Raw genomic sequence first — 24,030 nt, 5'->3', positions numbered from 1 at the left:
GTTCTAGAATGCAGTGGTTTATTAAGCCAGGACTCTACACTTGACAGGTAAAGAATGCTGCTTTACCAGCCAGTGGTACAATTACAGCTGAGCAGCATAGTGTTACTCAGACTGTGACAAAATAATCAAATAAAATAAATGAAAGTCCAAAGCATACTGTTCTGAATTTTTGGCAGTGTGCTGATCCCTTGACTGTTGCAACATCTTATCCCCCGATTTGTGACAACAATGCGCAACCGGATCCCGCTTACGTGGCAAGCTGAGCCTCTGATTGGTGGCGATTATCCCAGCTCTGACATCCCTGAACACCTGCTGCCATTGAACCTTTGACCCTGGGTCATAGAACCTTCCCGAATGCAGACCTGAGGGGACCAACAACTGCAACTGGTTCCTAGCGAAGCCGTGGGCCAACTCTAGGTGGTCCTGCAGCAGCCTGGCATACTCTGGTCCACGTGGTTCAGCGTAGAGGTCCGGCTGGGATGCGAAGTTCCTGGACCAACATCAAGAGCACGGGGGTGCACCCTAGCTCTAGCATGTACTGGCTGCATGCTATAGTACTGTAGCATCTGGCAATTTGGTGAGCTAAAGAAGACCGCCGTGTATGTATGTGTGTTTACTTTCACTTTCCTATATGTTGAAGGCTCTATCTGTCAGCTATACAGTGCCTGCTCTTTCCACTCTCTCCCCCTCCCCTATCTGTGAGTGTGTGACATCAGTGTCCTGTTCTGATTGGCTCCCGAATATGCTAATGACGGCTCAGGACAGTGACCAATCGGGGACCAAAGGGGGCGCTATAAAAGAGTGTATGTTCCCCTTAGGCAGGGCAGTGTTGTAGAAGTAATAGAAGAAAAGAGATGCCAGAAGGTGGTGGAGAAGACGCTAAAGCAGGGCGAGCAGATGGCGTACAAGACACTGGAGAGAAGCAGCATGAAGCCGGTAGAGAGCGAGCCAGAGTAGCGTGCAAGCCGACCGGGAGCAGGTATAGCATGTATGAAATTGCAGTGTATATTTCAACAGCAATGTATGAGATCCAGTAGTACACAGTTATTTGGACGTAGTATGTAAACAAATAAATAACGTTTGTTGAATTGATAGCCTAGTGCATGCTGGGAGTTAGAATCAGCAAAGTACTTCTGCTTCTTTCCTTAAAATGGCTTCCTCCTGAACAGTGCGTACTTATTTCCCTCTGTAAAGAGATCGTATAATAATAGTATGTTAAAGATGATTAAAGGTGTTAAAAACTAAATGTCATTGTTTATAAGTAAATTACGAGTAGTTTTGTTGGTATATTGTGTAAAAATGTTAAAAAGGAACGTTATACGTTATTTAATGTTATCGTCTTGAAGCACGCAAGCAGCATAAAGGATTCCTATGTTGTGCAAGGAACAGTGAGTGAATGCCAGCCTAGTTCGGTGGTTGATGTACAGGTGTAAGATCGGAGAGAAAGAACGGGACAATGGATTGAGCAACTGCCTACTAATCTGGAAGCCGGAAATAGTAGTGAGGATCCAAGTGATGATGGTTCATTCACCCCAGAGTTTATATAGGAGGAACCGATCGAGTCACAGTTGCTGCCAGTATGTTCTTTAGCCTGCTCTAACAAGCTGTACACCACACCAGAGAAAAGCAGAAACAGAACCAGGGCCAGCAATACCTCGTCAAGTTCGAGGATAGGCCCAGGGTTCAGCAGCCACACAAGCCATTGTAGTGATAGCTGTAGCATTCACAAAACAACTTCAACTGAGTTGCCAAGTGTTGGTACTGCTACGCATTTAGCTAGAACTTGTTAATCTGCACCATGACCAACCAAGAACATGTTAGTGTTCAAACCAGTTTTAAAGTGGGTGGATACCATCTCAGGGATATTTAAGAAGTAGTTCTGTTACTAGGTGTGTACATATGAGTTGTGTAGAAATGAAATGTAAAGAGTAAAGTGTGTTTTATGTATTTAGAAGAGTAACATGACTTGTCTGGTATAGTAATAGATTGAAAGAAAGCTGTGTCTATGGCATTGTCTCTGTCTGGAGTGTTTGGGAACTTGGCCTATTCCCTTACTATCCAATTATTTCGTGAATGTCTCAAAAGATGACTCAACATAGAAAGATCATTCATCTCTTATTATTTTTCTGGACGAAGGTAGCTGGTAACTGATAACCTTTACTCTATGACTTAGATTGCATATATGCTGGATTTCATGGGTATTGGCTGAAGTTAATGAGATTTATGGGGGGTGAATGAAGCATGTACGAAATTGCTGTGTATATAAATATTACTGAGCTTCAGCAGCAATGTATGATATCCAATAGTACATAGTTATTTGGACCGTATATGTAAACAAATAAATAAAGTTTGTTGAATTGATAGCCTAGTGCATGCTGGAATCAGCAAGGCATTGGGTGACTATGCTTCTGCCTCTTTCCCTAAAATGGCTTCCTCCTGAACAGTGCATACTTATTTCCCTCTGTAAATAGATGTTAATAATACTATGTTAAAGATGATTAAAGGTGCTAAAAACAAAGTCATTGTTTATAAGTAAATTATAAGTAGTTTTGTTAAAAATGTTAAAAAGGAACCAGTTAAAAAGGAGCCAGTTAAAGCGCTGCCGCGGGGAGTGTAGGATGAGTCACACAGTTTAGACGCCTTCAATTTGCATCCACGCTGTGCAGAGGCCAAACTTTGCTGGGGACCCCGAGGGGGCGTCACATTGGCTGTCGCTTCCGGGGTGGGGGATGGGAAAACCGGCAGGGACTTATTCTCCTCATCGCGCAACAGCGAATACTACTGGCCAGACCGAGCATATTAAGAGTGGATAAGAAGCAGGGCTGGTCTCTGTCTTCCGGGATCGGTAGCCGACACACTTCTGCTCTGGATTGCTCGGCGTAAAAGCGATTCTGGCTTTAGGCTTGTGAGATCGGAGGACGCTCATACGAGCTCAGAACGTCCGTACTGTGTGGGGACTCAATGCTGTGACATTTAAAGCTGGGGGAAAATAAATTTAAAAATTATAATTGGTCACTCTAAATAAAAAAATAAATAAAAAAAAGGTACGAGTTATATGCATGCCTGCCAGCACTCACGCATTGAGTGTGGGACTCATGCATTGTGGCCTATTCTCACACAAATTAGTAAAAAAAATCTCATGTAATTTTCGAAGTTCTGGGTAGTTTTTGGTCCATTTCTAATCGATCTATTGTTTAGAAAAAGCAGCTATTTAAAATGCATTGTGATTGGTTGACCTGATGGATCCAGCTAATTTTTGGCCAATCACAGTGTGTCGCCTTTTTTGGCGCTCCATGCAGCTGCTGTCAGGGCAACCCCAAACTACAGGCTTTGTGTAGCATTTGAAGTAAGCTGGTTCATCTGTGGGGGCGCGAGTTGGACTGTAGTAACTGTGGTAAGTTTTCTGAATTTTCATTATCAAATGTGCATTATTTTGAATAAATCAAACGACCAAGTCATGGTGGGCATGATTTTGGAAATGGCTAGAGACAATTCTATTGGATTATCTATAACTATAACGAAAATGTCTAATAACAAAAATATATTATAACTAATAATAATGAATAATAACTATAAGTACTGTTCCTGGCCCGCGTACTGCGAAGGCGCTGTTTCCCACTTCTTGACACCATATGTCGCGGACAGCTTGTGTGGTGACGTCACAGACCAGGAAATGCACAGACACAGTCTGGTGAGTGAAGGCGTTGCTGCGCAGATTTATTATAAATCAAAAATTTTAAACAAAACACTTTCCAAAACAAAAACGGCACAGTGACCAAAACAGACAGACAAACCACAGAACAGTGAACAAACAAGTAACATGCTGGTTTTAAAGCCAGCATGAGTAGCAATTGCTTATTTCTTGATTTCTCAGTTCTCTGTCTCTCTCCCATTCTTTCTCCCTGAACACACCAACCCTGAGTGAGAAATTCGTGACTCAATTGCTAATCATTCAATCTGGCCCCAGCACACTCTGCACATTAACTAATTGTGACATCCCTGTGCCCACATACAAACGTACATTTTAAATCACCCGTGATACATAACCCACACTATATACAATAAACCAAAATACACCCAGGGGTGGGGGTGACCCCTTCACAGCTTGTCAGTGGACAATGCCAATGTCAACAGCAGCGCCCGCAATGCCATCAAATCAAGGACCCTCAGCGTAAACCCAAATGTCCATGGTTGTCCTTGCCACATAGTTCACAACAATGCTAATGCTGCTGGGACTGATTATATTGAGGTTTGTACCTAACCTTTATACTGATAATATGCATGAAGTTTCAGTTCCTCCAAGGTTTCATTCTATAATTTACAGGATTAAAATTAGTGTAAACAATCTAGTCAGAGCCTGATGATTATAAAGACCGATCAAGTTCTGATAAAATAATTTCAGTTTTCAGACTTTGATGTGGAGGATATGGTTGTAGATATTGGATACTGGTTTAGGATGAGAACAAAGTGAAAATGTGGACTGGATATTTTCATAATATAATAAGCCTTTTTGAAATGATAGCAGTCACTTTGAAAAGTCAATCAATACCAACCAGCACACAGTTTCAAGGCAATGAAAATAAGTTATTTCGTAGCTGTATAAAAGGTCTGCATCACAGCATTTTAAGACTCAAGTGTGAATAATGTATACATCACTTTGTTGAGAATTCTGTGTTTTGTTACAGAGTACATGAATATATAATTTTTTTGCAGAATGCTGTGTGTTTTGTGATACCGAGTACATGGATGTCATAGACCATGTTTTGACACGGTGGCTGAGTCTGGAGAATTCAGTGGGTCAGAGATGGGTCAGTGCCATCTCTAACCCACCTCGCGAGGTGGTTCAAAGGTGGCATAAAATACAACGGCTCTGTGACGGTATAGGCATTTCACACAGACCAAAATGCAGCATCAGTGCCGGTTCTGAGCCGTCATAACTTGTCTGTGTGAAAGGGGTGTTAGATATTTAAAATGCCAGTTGCAACTTGCTTTTATGCTTGAGCCATTCATGTATATTCTCCATGGACAGGTAAACATAGAATATTCTTCATTTCTTTCCACAATATTATCATTAAAGTCGTTTTAAACGATAATTTGTTTTGAACATGTTACCATTGTTTCATTATTAATATCATTTATGGATTTTTTTCAGATGAGGTCTTATGTTAAGAAGCTCACGTCCAAGTTTGTTACACCAACTGCAATCAAAGACGCTGATGTGTGTGGAGTTGAATAAAGGGTAAACGGAATCAGGTGGCAGGTATGTGCTAATAGAAATCTATGTAAAAATCATTTTCAAGATGTGGAATTCAAAGGCAGATATTGTATTTGAAAAGATTTATTTCTAAGAATGTTTACTGTTTCTTTTAATTACTCTTTTGTATAATCTTAAACTTTGCAAACGATGTCAAACTGAATCTGACCATGACAAAATATAAACTTGTATTGCATACAGCAATAAACAGTAAACAAGTAGAGGGATCAATATATTTATAATGTCTTGTTTTGTTATGTTCTAGATCACAAGCTGAATGTTGGCTGGACAACAACAACCCTCAACCGTCTGCTTGAAGTTGGTGAGATCAGTCAGTACCAGGTAGACAACTTCCACAAGGCTGTGAGGGCATTCTTTGTTGCAGCTGTTGACTATGCCTTTGAGAAGCTGCCTTTTAGGAGTCAGTCCTAGAACATGCAAAGTTTGTTGACTTTTTTGTTGGCTATCATACCAGCGGATGGCTCGAGGGGGAAATCTTGTGACAGTTATGCAAAATAAAGCTAACTTTTAGGGAATTTTAGGCCAAAAAGGGTTTACCCTTGAACACGGCCCCAGGTCTAGATGGTTTCACAGGGGAATTTTATAAAAGCTACGTCACTGAATTGGCTCCCCTGCTATTAAACATGTTCACAGAATCATTTGCAAACAACTCCTGACCAACCACCCTGTCTCAAGCGCTTATTTCACTTATACTTAAAAAAGACAAAGACCTGTGTCAGTGCTCAAGCTACAGACCCATCAATCTGATTAATAATGATGGGAACATTTTATCAAAAATTCTCTCTTACCGTCTGGACAAAATCATGACAAAACTGATTCACCCTGACCAAGTTGGGTTTATTAAAGGCCGATGCTCATCTGATAATATTAGGTGTCTGATTGGTATTATGTGGGCTGCACAAAAAGCTGACTCTCCATAACTATCACATTAGATGCAGAGAATGTTTTTTACAGGGTGGAGTGGGAGTATTTATTATTTACATTATAATAAAGTGGTATTGGTCCTAACTTTATTCACTTGGGTGAAGTTGATATATCAACACCCAACAGACCCAGAGAATATTCCAGCCCTACTTCAAGTGGTGAACTCATTCTCCAAATTCTCAGGATACAAAATTAACTGGGCAAAGTCGGATAAAATACCTGGGCCTTACAATTCCATCCCAATTAGATAAATTAGTTTACAGCTGGTTTTACCAGATGGTCTTCTTTGTCTCTATGGGGAAAAGCTAATATTATTAAAATGAACAGTGTACCTAAATTAAACTATTTACTGCACATTCTCCATATTAAGATCCCAAACAAATACCTTTTTTTCAATTTGACAGACTGTGTAACCAGTTTCTATGGAATGGGAAACGACCCTAGACTTCATTTGAAATTACAAATACCTGTGGATATTCTAGCACTATGCATTTGTCTTAAGACATATAGCACAGTGATCCACTCCACCTGAGAGGGCTCCCCATTGGTTTAGTATAGAGAGGTTTGCCTCTGGCTCCCCCCCCTCTTTGCTCTTTTACTAGTAAATTATCTCCACTGTGCCAAACTCATACTCCCAACAGATTTGAAGGACGGTGGGAACATTTCTTGGTTACAACCCTTATCTAATTGATTCAGCAAGGATCTGGATGAATCCTAAGACTGGTATCGCAAAGGCATTCATATTTTAAGGGATATATATGAAAATAATATCATAAAATAATTAGAAAAATTAAAACAACAATTTGATTTGCCACAGTCCCACTTCTGGAGGTATCTGCAAGTCAGACACCTGTGTAAAGTCTTTGATTAAAGTACTAACCCACCACAGTGTGCAGAGATCCCTTACAAAATCCTGGAGATTTTTGACAAGGGACATGAAGCTTCTGCTTACTATGCTCTGCTCCTACAAAGGACAGATACATCAGTTTCAGCATTAAAATCTGTATGGGACAGAGATTTAAATATTTCTTCCACTGGGGAAGAATGGTCTAATGTTCTAAAAAAACCTAAACACAATGTCAAGAGAGTTGCGTACCAGACATGTCCAGTTTAAGATTTGGAATAGATTTTACTGGATCCCCTCCAGGCTACAGAGATTAGGCCTAAAGGATTCTCCAAGTTGTTTGAAATGTCAAGCAGAGGAGGGGACACTGGTTCTTATTATGTGGCCTTGCCCCAAATTAAAAAAAAACTGGTTGGAGTTTCACAAAGTCCTGCAGGATGTGATTAAGATAGACATTCCTTACTACCCCAGACTTTACATTCTGGGTGACTCCTCTAGATTAGCACACCTTCCTGCCTATAAAGCACACTGGATCCAGACTGCGCTCTGGATTGGGAGAAAACTTCTGGTGGGAGGGTGGAAATCTACGGAAGCCACCTATCTACATGAATGGCAGTTACATCTGGGTAATACTGCTGTCTACAAGTGACTTTCATGTAGGCTGGTTAACAAAATGGAAATATCTGAGCAAAGGTGGTTTGGATATTTGGACCTCCTTGGTCATCCTTAGTGCACCAACCCATACTTAGAAACACTTGTATACTTCAGTGAGTGACTTGTATCACAGATATACTAGACTTCTGGAACCGCAGAGATACAGGGTTAAGACACTGGCACATCTTTTATTTATTTATTTATTTATTTACTTATTTTTATTTCATTATTATTATTATTATTATTTACTTATTATATTTAGTTTATGTGTAGATATATCTGTTGTGTTTTTGTCATATTCTGGTTTCCTTTTCAACTGGTTATGTATACAGATAGTTTAGGGGGTGCAGGGGCAGCAGTGTGGAGTAGTGGTTAGGGCTCTGGACTCTTGACCGGAGGGTTGTGGGTTCAATCCTCAGTGGGGGACACTGCTGTTGTACCCTTGAGCAAGGTACTTTACCTAGATTGCTCCAGTAAAAACCCAACTGTATAAATGGGTAATTGTATGTAAAAATAATGTGATATCTGTATAATATGAAATAATGTATAATGTGATATCTTGTAACAATTGTAAGTCACCCTGGATAAGGGCGTCTGCTAAGAAATAAATAATAATAATAGTTTAGTATATTGCTTTGTTCGTAACCTCCTGTTGTTATTTTATTGTAAAAACGAGGAAAAATCAATAAAACAATTTAATCTTAAAAAAAAAAGTTGGCCACACGGAATGCTCTGGCCTTGGAAGGCACACTGTCCTCTATCATGACAATCAATATGTCTGGTATGGAGCCCAACTGCTTCACATATGAGCCCCCAGCAGAAGTGATCAAGGCCTCCAAGTTAGCTACTTCCAGCTACAACCGGGAACATTCAGCAGCTTTAAATGCTGGCTCAGAATGCACTTAAGGTAATGGTTTTAAGCCCCCAGGCCCCCTACATTCCCTTTACTCCTACGGTGCTCCCAGCACTTCACCGCACGCTAAAATTGTACTTTTTCAAAAGTCTCATTCAAAAAGATTCCTAAAAGTTGGCAGCCCTGTATATTTAATTTTATTGCCTTGAAGCACGCAAGCAGCATAGAGGATTCCTATGTTGTGCAATAGACCAGTATGGACGGTGAAACGTGTACAGTTACTTTTAATTGTAGTTATAGTTTCCATTGGTCAAAATACATTACTTTATAGGGATATAACATTGTAATTATATTGTGTATTAAGGAAACTTAGTAAAATGGAAGAACATTGTTTATTTCTATTTTTTTTGGTATATTTTAGCTGTTTCTATTAGTAACACTGGATTGATTGCATTATGTTTTTTTTTTCTTTTTCTGCTGTTCTCTCTCCAAGATGTTGAATACGAGCATGGAGTGAGATGTGCAGCCATTTTACTGTGCTGCTATTTATTTTATTTTTCCCAGGTATGTAATTTTGATTTATTATGCCAGTTGTTTTGTGTATAGAAGGCTGTGTGGTCCAGTTGTTTTGGGTAGGAGGCTGTGTGGTCCAGTGGTTAAAGAAAAAGGCTTGTAACTCGGAGGTCCCCAGTTCAAATCCTACCTCACCCACTGACTCACTGTGTGACCCTGAGCAAGTCACTTAACCTCCTTGTGCTCCATCTTTCGCGTGAGACATAATTGTAAGTGACTCTGCAGCTGATGCATAGTTCACACACCCTAGTCTCTGTAAGTCGTCTTGGATAAAGATGTCTGCTAAATAAACAAATAATAATAAATGTATTATTGTATATTAATGTGTGAGTATACTAGAGTCAATGTGTAAAAGTATGGGTGTTTTATTTTAATTATGACTGTCCTTCATTTCTTTATGAAGAGAATATAATGTTTTATCACCATAGTTTAATGTAATGTTTAGTTTTTCTTTCCCTAAAATGACTTCCTCCTGAACGATGCTGAATAAGAGCATGGAGTGCCGCCGTTTTGTTGTGTTTTTGATTTATTTAATTTTTCCCAGATGTTCAATAAATTTCAAGTTCTCCAGCTTGTGTTGATGTGAGATAGCCTGATGGTTCTGGCTGATAGTCCTAAAACAAAAAATTACACAATGCAGAGCGTCAGTCACTAAGAACAGCATAGCAGAGCAGGCCGGAGCATTTCGCAATGCACGTGAGCTGCTACGTGTGGTGCCGAGATTAGAGAGCCGCTACACAGGCAAGCAGCCAAGCCGGCAGCGGCTGTCCAGCAGAGGGCGTGTGAGTAGATCGGGAGTGGTGTGTAAGCAGACCGGGAGCAGGTAAGCATACAAGCTGACAGCAGCTGTCCAGCAGAGGGCATGTATGCAGATTGTGAGTGGGTGTGTATGAGACCGGGACCGAGTGAGCAGCCAAGCTGACAGCGGGCAGTCCAGAGCGAGCGTGTATCCAAATCGAGAGCGGGCGGGCCAGAGACCGATGAGAAGCATACAACCAGACCGGTGGAGTGCAATGCGAGCACGACGGGGAATCAAGCAGAGCAGCGTGCAAGCGGCCCCGGGAGACTGCAGAGCTATCTATTCTGAGCTATCCATTCTCAGAGCCTATCCATTCTCAGAGCCTATCCATTCTCAGAGCCTATCCATTGACCAAACGGTGCTTGTAAGCACCAGAAGACCAAACGGTGCTTGTTGGCGCCAAAGCAATTCAGCAAAGAAAATAAAAATAAACGGTACCCCCTGGTGCCACTGAAAAGAAACATTGCCTCATCTCCTTCCTTACACAACACACAAGCCATTCCCAGTGGGAAACGCTACAGTATTATAAAGCAGCGTTAACCTAGAAATCTTTTTTTTTATTCCATTATGAACCTACACAAAGAGGAAATATATACATATAATATGTTTTTGTGTAAAAGAGAAAAGATAAAAATACATCTGAAATCAAATGAACTGAAGCACAATCTCGTAAATGCATAATTGTACTGCAGACTTAATAAAAATGCAAATGCAATGAAAGTGAAACATAACGTTTCTGTTTTGCAAAACAAATAATAAAAATAATACTACATTTACTATTTAAAAACACCGTATATATACAGTTCCGGCAATTTCTAAATCAGATTGGCATATTTTACCCGAATTGAAGTCAAAGTTTATACTAAAGTCCAGATCAAAACAACGTCCACAAACTTGAAGTTGAAGCTCATCTATAAACTTCAGGTACATTCAATCAGTATTCCAATTCCAATTCCAAAAGAAGATAGTGACAGACAGGTTGAAAAAGGCATGCAGATCGAATAATCTAGCTAGAAAAAATAAATCAAAATCCTCTTTTAATTAATTTTATTATTATAATTGTTTTATTATTATTTGTGCATTTTTCCTGATTTGAGTTTGTTTTTTTAAAGGACTCGGACTCGAGGTTTCAGGACTCGACTACAAGTCTGATATATATATATTAGGCCTGTCAAGTGATTAAAAAAATGAATCACAATTAATCTCTTAGTTAATCATGTTTTAATCACATATTTGATACAATTACTGCATCCATCTCATTCAAGTTTGTTTTATTACTGATGCTATTATTATTATTATTTTAAAGTTGTTCTTATTACCTATATTATTATTATTTATTTATTTATTTCTTAGCAGACGCCCTTATCCAGGGCGACTTACAATTGTTACAAGATATCACATTATACATTATTTCACATTATACAGATATCACATTATTTTACATACAATTACCCATTTATACAGTTGGGTTTTTACTGGAGCAATCTAGGTAAAGTACCTTGCTCAAGGGTACAACAGCAGTGTCCCCCACTGGGGATTGAACCCACAACCCTCCGGTCAAGAGTCCAGAGCCCTAACCACTACTCCACACTGCTGCCCTATAAGGCCTTACATGGTCTTGGACCTTCTTATCTTCAAGATCTGCTGACCCCATATGTCCCTGATCGTTCCCTGAGATCGGAAAATGCTAATCTTCTGACAGTCCTTAAAATTAGTTTGACCTCTGTAGAAAACAAGGCATTTAGTATAATGCCCCTCGTCTTTGTAACTGGCTCCTGATTCATATTAGGAATGCTAGCAGAATTGAATATTTTAAATCCTGTTTGAAAACATACTTGTTTGGGTCTGTCTATGTGTATCTGGATTATATATTAGACACAGGCTTTTTATATTTCTTTTGTAAAGTGCCCTGGAATGCTTGCGTGAAGAGCGTTATATAAGTGAAATGTGCATTGTATTGTCATTGTATAATACTACTAATACTACGACTACTACTACTACTACTACGACTAATAATAATAATAATAATAATAATAATAATAATAATAATAATAATAATAATAATAATAATAATACTTATTATTAGTATTATTATCATCCAGAAAATAACCCAGCATAAAAAACTTGTCCTATTTCTGGATTAATATTGTTGCCCCTTCTTTATATTTTCTAATCAGTTTCCTTTAATATATATATATATATATATATATATATATATATATATATATATATATATATATATATATATAAAATGAACATTCTACAAAATATAGTCCTCCATTATAACAACGTTGCCATTATAACATTGGGGCACTCATACATTTAATGATTATATTTTGATATTTTGTAAATAAAACGGTACCCTTGTAAATTACTTCTACGCAGTACAGACTTAGTGCACTGGGGCAGCTGCTCAATCATATAAGGGCCCAGATGATCCAAACTGCCCCATCAAGTCACTGGAGAAATATATAATGAAATGACGAAGAATCTGCCAGCTTTCTATCTTTATGAACCAAACAAAACCCAACCAATGTGAGTGATAAAAATATGTGGTCTACTACATTAGGAGATAATATAATCGGTAATATGATGGCAAAAATTGCCTTTAAAAACACGCATTTTTAAAGAGAACCCCATAGGTAATGGAGGTCTGGGGGGACATACTTGACCTTTTAATTAAATATGTGCTCCTGCATCTGTGGTCCTGCTCTACCACTGAAGAAAAAGAAACATTATAAATCAAGGTGCTTATTGAGGCGCTGGTATAGAAATTGTCTCTGAATCACAGCAGAACAACAAAATGAGTCTCCCATTGTTGCTTGAAAAGGCAGATAGCCCAGTGTTTTTAAGAGCCAGGCATTTACTTCCTTTTTCAGCTGAAAAGCTTCTATCACAGATCCAGCTGCTCCCTGCCCTACACAAACTCCCAACAGCATACAGCTGCCAAGTTTCATAAAGGAAGCAGAAAAAAAATGTTTAATAAGTTACAATCGCAAATGGTTAGCATGAATTTAACTTGGTTGTTGACCCTGTCTTTTCTTATCTTCCCAACGTAGTCAACGACTAGCCTAATGCCTGTTAACTTGAGTTCAATAGCTTGAGATATAGGTTGTGGCCAATTTATATAGCTAAAAGCAGTTAGTTGTTAGTAAAATGAGAGGAGGATGTTAAGGATTAATCTGAATTTGAGGCGTATGATTTTATCCCATACTACAATTACAACCAGTTTAAAGATAGGCAAGTGTCACAGTTCAATCTGTTCAATCTACGTGCCTTTGAATGACTAATTGAGGAAGAGGACAACTTCAGTGTTTCTGAATGTTAAGGGTGTGTTCACTTTGTGAGGTGCACTCCCTACTCTAATAAATTTGCTACAATTTGGAAAACATCCAGGCAAATTTTACAGGCCAAAAAAGGTAAGATTCATTCATTAAGATAATTCAAGCAAACATATTAAATAAAAGAGGTAGTGAACATTAGCCACTAATTAATATGACAAAGCCCAAAATACACAATTTCTGGTAGTTTAACAAACAATCTTTATAAAAAAAAACAAAAGCACTTAAGCAATTTCAAAAATGTGTTGGCTTCTTTACATTAAAAGTCTGTAAAATAGTAATAGAACTAATTTAAAAAAATATATATTTAAAACCATTACACAGTAATACATGTGTATTATAAAGAATAGCCAGAAAAGGGGGTAATTATTTCCAACATCTGTTGAAGAACGTTTTTGCAACACAGCAGATGATGGTCAAGACAAAGGAGTTGGGTTCACGTTTGAGAAGCGCACTTGTAGCAAACTACAACAAAGGAAATGGCTGCAGAACAGTATCAAAGAAATATCTATCTAAATCCACAATCAGAGCAATAATCAAGAAGTACTACAGAACAAATTCAACTGAAATGCTTGAAATAAGTGGACACCCAAAGAAAATCACGGGTACAGCATGTAGTAGAATATTGCCTAAGCACCTAAAAAAATCCAAGATTAACAGCCAAGGGCTTAAAGCATCAGACATAATAGTGCATGAAAGACCAGCACAAAGGCACAGAAGAGTTGTGTGCATGTAGACCTCACAGCACTTTTAAAGAAAATGAATAAAATAAACTGTCTACAATTCTTCAACAAAATTCTCTGGTCCAATGAGACTAAAACAGAACTTTTGTCCACAAATGGACCACAGTATGAGTATAAAAAGAGAAAGCCTTCAATGAAGAAAACCTTGTACCTACAATTAAACATGGAGGTGGTTTGATTATGATATGGGGGTGGTTTAGCAGTTCAGGGACTGGAGACATTCATTTGATTGAAGATTGAATGAATGCAGCCATGTATCAAAACATTCTATGATTCAATGATACAATCTGCTTGTATGCTGATTGGTAGACAGTTTATCTTTCAACACAACAATGACCCAAAAGCATATGGCTAAGTCAACTCTGGAGTTTTTGAAGAAAACCAAGATAAAAGTTCTGGAATGGCCTTCGCAATCACCAGACCTCATGCTTTGAACTGATCTGAAAAAAGCTGCAGTCAAGCATTGTGTATCCAATCTGTTTCACCAACAAGATGTAGCATACTGGTTAAGAATGATCATAACCATCTGAAAGCCGTAATAAACACAAAAGGAAGACACGTGAAACACTAAAGCAGGGGTGCCAATACTTTTGTCAGGAGCGAATACATTATATATATATATATATATATATATATATATATATATATATATATATATATATATATATATATATATATATGATTTGTGGTAATAAGCGTAGGGTGCAATACTTTTGTCTGCGACTTTAGTGTTGCCAAGGCCTTTGTCTACACTACAGTTCATACACAATGCATAGTTTTCCTTAAAATTAAGGCTTTCCCCATAAATAACTAGTATATCTACAGGATGGGTATACCCCTTGTTTCGTTTGTTTAGGATGTAGTGTAGGGAACACAGCTATTATTCCTGATTAGCACGGACATCTCTATCGTTACAAAAAAAAAAAAAAAAAAATGAATGAAAAATGTTAAAGCCTCTGTGTAGCCAACGGTATTCTATCACGAATAATTAAAAACACAACAGCTAAAAACAAACAAACAAAAATAAAAAAAACATTCATTATTTCAGTTTATTGAAGCTACCTGGTATGGTCGCTACCTCAACTCAAACAAGAAATGTAATCCACCACTTGGACCTTCTGTATGCGTTTTTAATTTGAGTAAAATGTATTTTTTAAAAAAAACCATTCTGCGCATCTTCGTAGACCATCCCATGCCTGTCTCAATAATTCAAGAATTAATAAACACATGCAAAAATGTATTGATATCAACTGAAATTGATACAATCCTAAAAACTTTAACACCTAACAATGTGAAACTATTATATTATATATTGATTATTACAAAGCTGTTAAAATTTGCTGACAAGCATGTACATGTCGGAATGTAATTTTTGGGCCACACTGCAGCTCGCCAGTCAAGCTCTGTTCAAAGATGTATTTGTCCTGGACACCTGTTTCTAATTTTAATGCCGGAGGGAAAGCTGAATCACATTTTCTTAATTCGACTGTTTTATATCAAATGGTATGTCCTGCGTTTATTTTGGTAATACAACTTGGCATTATTATATTAGTCTATAGTGTATGTCCCAGTCATCAAAATCATGTATTTGTAGACGATTGCGTACTGATGAAGCTCTTACAATTGCCTACTGGCGTTAGATTCTTCTTCTTCTCCTTATGATTATTAGTGTGTGAAATAGATAATGCATTTTACAGACAACATTTAAAAAGAATAAACACGCTAATATTGTATACAGCAGGTGCATAAATGAAAATAAGTCTTGCCTACCTTAATTGTACAGCGGGAAATCCAATACTCGGACAGCACTTCGTATTTCAGCTACAGTTAGATCAGTAAAATAATAATAATAATAATAATAATAATAATAATAATAATAATAATAATAATAATAATAATAATAATAATAATAATAATAATTTCACACTCCCCTATACAGTAAAACCCCAGCAATGAACTAGATTCGACTCATTCAGTTTTAGCACAACTAATAATGGACAATTTAGGTTCTTTACAGCTTTATGCTACTATGCTGCTGTAATAAATATCTTTTTTTCCTATTCTAAATGAGAACACGCAGCTTTTCTTTGAATTTTATAGATCCTTTGAGGACCTGAGCCCAACCTTATTCAGCTGTGCAGGACCTGGAGAGATGATGTTAAATGCAGTTGGGGAAGACCTTCTCTCTCTAGGACGAGGGGAATATAGGGCATGGAGGGGTGTCGCGATCCATTTGAAACTCAGAACTGAAGGCTGCGGTTGCCGATGTGGTTTGAGAACGAGCTCTGTGGATTCCGCATTCAACCCTGAACGATTTCATGCAGTCGCTGTCAGAAATGGTTGTGCCTTGCCTTGCCTCACGAAAACTGTCTGCCTTTGTTCCCCCACCCTTTACAGCAGCTGGAATAAAATCCTCCACTGCATTTTAATTGTGTCTCAACTGCCCCTCATTGCAGCAGTGTACTCGTGGACGTAAAAGGTTTCCCTGTTTAATTTTACATCACAGTTTACATCATTGGGTCTCCCAGTTGGGCCATACTGAGTGAAGTGTATCGCAGTCTTAGGAAAAATGTCATGCAAGATTGGTGCGCTTTGCTGCATCAGTGCTTTAAAGATGCATCTTTGCAAATAATATGCCTGACCGCATGAAAGCATTCCAGTTCGAATAATTTTCAATTTCTGTATTTGTTTTGTTTGGTATTGCTATGCAATGGGTACTGTAAAATAAATAAATAAATAAATAAATAAATAATTAAATAAATACATCCTTGGTATTTCTATCAGTAATTTCTGCACATTCAGACATATTTTGGTTTGGTCAAATGTGTGTCTGATTTTAAAGGGGTTTTCTTTCCAAAGCATCCATATTCACAATTATTATATCATCTCTTTATCTTCCTAAAAAATTGGTTTCCACTTCTTGGTTGCAGCCTTGCTTAATTACTGTAGCTGTTTGTGATTTTGTAATTTGTTTACTCAGTAATGTTCTCGGGGCTGTATCCTATTGCAAACACTGCACTCCTGGTTGCTGAAGGTTGGCTGTTGTTACTACAGTATTTATTTTATTTGTCTGCAAGGTTTGCCTACAATGACTGATACGCATTCCCCATCTTGTGTTTGAATTAGCCTTGTGTTTCTGGCGTGGGTGATCTGCCTGTATCATTTTACATCATGGAGAACTGATTTCAGACAGGGCTGCTTTTGTGCTATTTGAAAGCACCCAGAGGCAACACTGCAGAGGGATTGGCAGGCCTAATGTAATACATTTTGATAATGCAAATATTATAGTACTTTTTTTTTCTTCCAAAGTAGTCAATAACCAAGTAAGCAATCTCAATATGCATCACAAGGAGAGAAAAAAGGAAAAAAATGCTTCAGAAATAAAAAGAAATCAACTACAATGCACGTTCCATATTTTCATACAATCTTAATTAAATCGCCACATCAGTAAGAGATTGCCTTTGACTCAGACTCATTACTGCCAACAAATCTGTAATCTGTGGTAATTCCCTCACTGTGGAGTGATCTGGAATGTCCCGGAAACCTGAATATTGTGAAATTACTTCCCCTTTAAGATGTTATTAACTTGGTGCAATATGGGTACTATTTTTTTAAATATATTTTTTTAATATGTTATATTATCTGTGTACTGCTAGTACACAGTTTTGTTCCTATGAGATACTAAAAAAAAAAAAAACATGCTGTAAAATGTGCAGTTTAAAAGAAAAGCTTGCAATAAAGTGGAGCTTGGGGAGGTGGCAGCTGGGATTGTGTCAGCAACAGCCAGGTGAGATTCCCTGCAGTTTATACAGGGGCGAGTAATTGAAGGAGCACTCATAATCCTTCCCCAAATCTCAGCCTAGATGTAGCAGGGAGTCTATGTTGTGGGAGCTATTTTTGGGTGAACAACCATTATAACCCATTCCCAGACCCCACCACTCCGTAGAGAACTAAATTTCACACCTATTGAAAGCTCCCGGAGCACCAGAGGGCTTTTCAGCTCTGCTGCTCCTCTGCTTCTAAAATCTGTCTGGACAACTAAATCTGTTTAGTGAGACAGGCATCACAATGGGATGCTTAGAGTGGAACAGCAACAGTTATAAGTCCATGCCTTGAGCTCCCTTGGTGCATTTCTTTGTTGTTTTTAAAGAAACCACAGCCAGTGAATCCACTACAATACATTACTACATATTAATACTAATGTGGTTCTATTGTTAAGAAGAGGAAGACATTATTTTGGTAATAGTATGTCTGGTAAATTAGAATTGTTTTAGGTGGGATACTCAAAGTGTTGAATCAGTGTTTAAATATTTCAGTTTCTAGTACCTAACCTTTGTGTTGTTTTCTGTTGTGCATGTCTGATTGTCACGGCCACATAGCAACAAATGATGGATGCAGATTATAAAAATGCAGTTTTCCAAATGTTGCCTCAGTAAAATTAATAATAAGCATTATCTTTTGGTATGTATTTTGTGATATGAGCATGTGCTTCTAAAATGTGGAATTCCTAGGATATTCTAAGATCATGTAGCACAGCCATGTAATATTAGATGATTAGTCCTTCACTGAGAATATGAAGTACATGTAGCCCATCCAAAATTAAGAATATGCTTTTATTGCATTGAGAGGTAGGCAATTATCGTATATTCTCAATAAACAGTTTAAAGTATGATTGAATATGAAAAATATTAGACACTCAAATTTAAATGCAACTATGTCAGAGTACCATGTCACATGGTTTTCTAGGTTTTGTAATATTGAGAATTTTATTTTGTTTCTTCTGATATAAGTTTTACACACATGCAAGATGGAGTCAGTCTACCATCAACTGAAATACCTAAAATTCCTCAACTGAAATGTCCCTGACAAAGTCTAGAGGACCCCTATCTTGTTTTGTTGCTTCTGGCTGTCCTTGCTACCTGCCTTGCTTGTCACCTTGCAGAAAAAGGAGCCAGCATGCCACTTCCTCAAACAGGGCCAATTACTCAGCATTTGGATACCAAAAAAAAAAAAAAAAAAAGCAATCACAATAAAGTCCATACACCAACTGTGCCACACAATGTGCGGAAGGCAATAGCTGTGTTGCTTACTGTAGAGTACTTGCTTTTGGTTCCAAAAATATAGGGTGTATACATATTTATTACAATTAAGAAAATAATTTACATTTTTTGTATCAATTAAATGTAGCTTTTAAAAAAAAATAGATATGTTTGTGAAAATTTGAGATGCTTTAAATACAGTTGCAAAAAAAACAAAAACAAAAACAAAAAAAATCAGGGAGCAAGACATCACTAATATATTGATACTTACAAGCAAAATTGTGTTGGAATTAGGCACACCCTTTTTTTTTATAAATTTAGTCGTTGCCAATTATTTTTTATTATTTTCTCCCAATTTGGAATGGGGTCGGCTCACCGCTACCACCCCTGCGCTGACTCGGGAGGGCGAAGACGAACACACGCTGTCCTCCGAAGCGTGTGCCGTCAAACCGACCGCTTTTTTTCACACTGCAGCCACCCAAGAGCTACAGCGTCGGAGGACAACGCAGCTCGGGCAGCTTACAGGCAAGCCTGCAGGCGCCCGGCCAGACTACAGGGGTCGCTGGTGCGCGGTGAGCGGTGAGCAGAGGACACCCTGACCGACCTAACCCTCTCTCCCCCCGGGCGACGCTCGGCCAATTGTGCGCCGCCCCTTGGAAGCTCCCGTCCTCGATCGACAAAGGAATAGCCTGGATTCGAACTCGTGACTTGAAGGCTATGGAGCACATCCTGCACTCACGTGGAGCGCCTTTACTGGATGCGTCACTCGGGAGCCCCTAAGGCACACCCTTTTAAGATCTTTAAATACTTCCCAATCCAACACGTATACTGTACTCACTAGAGCAGTGGCAGAATGCAAAGCTGAGCTCCACTGACTGCATGACTCACCCTGCACACCCACGTGGCTGTGCTTTTACCAGGTGAGCCACTCAGGACCCCCACAAGGAGGATATACTGAAGGAAAGACACACAAGTTATGACTAATTCGGTCATAAATCTTTATTAATATTTCCATCAGTTATATTTTTTGTACCTATGTATGTACAAATACGACATTTACCACCCCAGCCCCAGTTCTAGGGAGTAAACACAGCTTTATGAATTTGTAATGAAAACATGACAATGAAGCTACATATTTTTCATCATAGTTTAATTACATACAGTATAATTAAATCAAAAACAACCCCCCCCCCCAAAAAAAAAAAAAAAACCACAACTTTCACAGATACCTATGGTGGTAACTTACAAACCTCTCTCATTTACAGAGAACAAAATATTTAATATTATCTAGATAATAAAAATATTTCACTTTATTCAAGAAGAAAACAAATTAAGAAAAACAAATGTATGTACTGTACATGTATATGAAAAATAATCAAAATGGTTCCAAAGACCACATGACAGCAAAGTTCAATTGTAAACATCAAAAGAGGAAGGGCGCTGCTTGCTGATATCATCAAAGGGTCTTTCTTTCCTTTTTTTAATTTTTTTTTTACATTATACATAAACTAGCATTTCACATAAAACACATTGGATGAAAGCACTGAAGCACTGGCTTATTTAAATCCATTCACTTTACCTTATAATTAAATATACAGATTTTTTGTGGTTCGCATATAAATAATAATAATAATAATAATAATAATAATAATAATAAATCTTCCATCCCATTTTACATAATTTGGGTAAGATGATACATCTGTGATCTTTTTGTATTGCTGGTTAGAAGCCTGCTCATACAAGAGGAGGGACAGCTTCAAATACCCCCGCTGAGAGCGGAATCAAAACCTCCAATTAAAAAAAAAAATAAGAATGCAGATGACCCAGCCTTCTACGGTTTATGCTGCTTGCACACATTTGTAAAAAGAGCATGTTTGACACTTTCCATATAAATAACAGGAAATTAACAGCTGGTAGAAAAGACTACAAATATAACACTTTCAACTCTTTGAAATGAAAAAATAGTCTCTTTACAAAAGATGATGATTATTATTATTATTATTATTATTATTATGTAGCATGTATATACTCTTGCTGTTGTCAAAAGCTGTAACTGCAGGTTGATTTATATTTAAAGTGTCATTTTAGGTCGCTGCACAGTGAATTCACATTTGTCAATACAGATTAAGTGGTTCTTGCTAGCTTCTTTCAAAACTGTTCGGTATCCCATCAGAATGTGCTTTGAAAGCACAAATCTAAAAGCAGGGATGGCAAAAAAACTGTTGTGTCTTATTAATAATTAAAGCACTTCTCTTCATGTACCTAGGGGGTGAAACTGGGACTATATATTGTAAAGTATTTTGCAAATGAAGTAAGACCTCTGATTAGCGAGCACTGGGACTTACAGTACATTATCAGTACACTAAGTAGTCACACGCTGGGTGTTGACTGGTAAGTTTACAAGCTGGTCTACTACCCTTCTCTGAGTTGCTAGATTACTTGCTACTGCTGATCTGGCAGTTTTTAGAAGGTGTATTTAAGGACTGCTGTTATGGTACAAGCAGATCCAGTTTACTGTTATGCCAGATCACTCAGACCTATTGAAGGTTGAATCCCAACCAGTCAAATGGGCGCCATTTATTTATGTCACACAACCCTGAAGGAGAGGTTGGTTTGCAGACGTCTGTATATCTAAATAAGGATTCCCTCAAGACATGTAAGCCTGAGATTAAGAACGGACACCATAGGCACCTTGAATAGTTTATAATCATTCATCGCATATTTACTGCTTTTAATGTCATGCAGCAGTCCATTTAATTTATATTTGATCTTCAATGCTAATGTAATATGCCATCTAGAAGTACATACTTAAGTTTAAGAAACCTTGTATAAAGTGCATTACAACGGTATTCCTACTTCACCTCATAGCTGCTGGTTTTAGTTTTAAGTGACCATAAAAGAGTAATAGAAAAAGAAAAGCCATATTTGTTATACAAAGGTTCACTCATTTTTTTTCATTTTATTTACAAGATTTAGAGCTATTGACTTTGATTATTATTATTATTATTTTATTTTTTTTTTTTTTTGACATACAACACTTTTCTTTAACTGTCAGGCAGAATGTACAGCGAAAGTTCAGGGACATTTGGTGGCCAACATTACACACACATAGGATGCATGTAGCACACAACATTTCAAATAATAAATAGCGCTTCTGTCAACTTGTGCATGCTGCTCAAGGAGAAACAAAACAATACACTGTAGGCCGATACACAGTTTCATCCACATACATTCGCCAGGACCTACTGTCTTTTAAATTTCAAATAGAGCACTAACTTCTGTTCTTGTAACATAAGGTATATGCACTTCCCGATCTAAATCTCAGGACTGTTTCTGCTGCCGTGAAATGTAATATAAAAAAAACTGCACAAGGGGCTGTTCAATGCTCAAAGCTTAATGCACATAATGTATTTATATTTTTGCCTTAAAAAGCCAAAATTGTATTTAATGCATGCTGATGGTCATTCTTCCTGGTTAAGTGCTCTAGAGCGGTCTCTGATGGCAAGTTTCCTCTGTAGTTGTCATCAGGCTGCGTAGCTGCTGAGGAATGAGTAGAACATGGGCAGCTTCATCCTCTGCTGGTCCCTGCGGCACCAAGCTATCACTGTCCCCTCGCTGTTCGCGGTGTACAGGTGGTGTCCGTCACAGGAGTAGGTGAGGCTGGAGAGAAGAAAGAAAACAATACAAAACACCAAATTAATATGCAATTCAAAATGCTTTGTTTCTTATAAATTGTACAAAGTTAATGGAACATTAATTTGCTTTGATATGTGTGGGTAATTAATCCAAATCATCATTATCTAATTGGCATTTGAATGATGTTAATGTAACATTGACTACTTTTAAGTTGGCACCACCATTTAAAAGTAGATAATTTCAATGAGCTGTTAATTTTCATTATGTCCAGCAGGTGGCACTGGTGTATATATTTATAGTTAGCGCTGGATGTGCATAAAAGCTAAGTGGCACATATACATATATACATATTTAAATAGATTATTGATATTTTCTGAAGAAAAAATGAATTTTGTTGATCCAAACAAACAAATCAACACCACATTTCATTGATTCTATTAATAAAACTTGATTATAAATTCTGGTTAAAACTTAAAAAACCTCCATAGTAAATCACTACTTGATTGTTTATAGGAATGGAAACCAATGGGCATTTGTGGACTCTACCTAAGCTTTAACAGTATGTTAATATACCCTTCAAATCACAAAGATGCTTATTACACAGTCACATTATGAGGACTCCACTTAAATCTTTAAAGCAGCCTTATTTTAAATAGACAAAAACAAGCAGTACAAAGCTCTGTACTTATCCTGCCATATTACAAAACATGCCCTACCAGAACAATTTACTTGTCAAGTCACCCACCGCTGCTGGGTTTTTGTACTTAGGGTAATGTGTTTGGGGTAATTTCAGTTCACTCTTCTTGAAGGTTCCTAAAACAAGCATAAAAAAGACCGTACCTAACAATAGGTCTGTTTGATTTAGGGAAAGTAATTTCTCGAACAGGTTTCAGATCCCATGTGCTCCACAATCTGAAATAAAAAGGTTTCATTAAGACAAACATATATAATCAGTCATGCTCTTTAACAAGAAAGAAATACTTCCAGATGGGAGAGTTGTATGAGTTATGAAAGAAGACTGTTTTCATTATGTGGAGAAGCTGAACAGATAGCATAAAGAGAACAAGACATGGATGTTTTTTTATTATTATTATTTATTTATATCCCCGGGGCATAGTGAATAGAATGGAACCACTGATTTAATAGTTTGTTAACATTAAGTTAAATGGATGTGGAAAAATCAGTATTGGTTGTAAGGTGGAGGGAGTACAGCATACAGTATATATCATTGCAGCAGGGATGGAAATAAGACTCCCATTGCATAGCAGTTTGGTCCATTCCTAATTTTACTATGAGTTTAATAAGACACACCGGAGCTCGTTACCTATACACTGGGGCTAACAAAGCTT

General features: G+C 37.7%; 2 protein-coding genes across 8 annotated transcripts in view; both read right to left on the bottom strand.

Annotated features, from left to right (window-relative positions):
• LOC117410369 (guanine nucleotide-binding protein G(I)/G(S)/G(O) subunit gamma-4) overlaps window positions 1–16,365 on the bottom strand; it is a 60,472-nt gene extending 44,107 nt beyond the window's left edge. Inside the window, exon 1 of one of the 2 annotated variants that reach the window (XM_034921547.2) lies at window positions 16,131–16,365. The gene's annotated coding sequence lies outside the window, so the exon portion shown is untranslated. Of the gene's footprint in view, window positions 1–15,776 lie in introns of both variants that reach the window. The other variant, XM_059025435.1, reaches the window with a different exon arrangement.
• Window positions 16,366–20,282: 3,917 nt separating this feature from the next.
• The window catches only part of LOC117411061 (lysosomal-trafficking regulator-like), a 186,765-nt gene continuing 183,017 nt past the window's right edge, over window positions 20,283–24,030 (bottom strand). For all 6 annotated transcript variants that reach the window (XM_034018115.3, XM_034018116.3, XM_034018117.3 and 3 more), the window contains 2 exons: window positions 23,522–23,593; window positions 20,283–22,705 (listed from right to left, as the gene is read on the bottom strand). In XM_034018115.3, the coding sequence (XP_033874006.3) occupies window positions 22,570–22,705; window positions 23,522–23,593 (208 nt within the window). In that variant the 3' untranslated portion in view covers window positions 20,283–22,569. The remainder of the gene's footprint in view (window positions 22,706–23,521; window positions 23,594–24,030) is intronic.

The sequence above is a fragment of the Acipenser ruthenus genome, chromosome 6 (assembly GCF_902713425.1).
Source record: "Acipenser ruthenus chromosome 6, fAciRut3.2 maternal haplotype, whole genome shotgun sequence".
NCBI classification, from domain to species: Eukaryota; Metazoa; Chordata; class Actinopteri; order Acipenseriformes; family Acipenseridae; genus Acipenser; species Acipenser ruthenus.
This window is presented reverse-complemented; position numbering and strand designations above follow the sequence as displayed.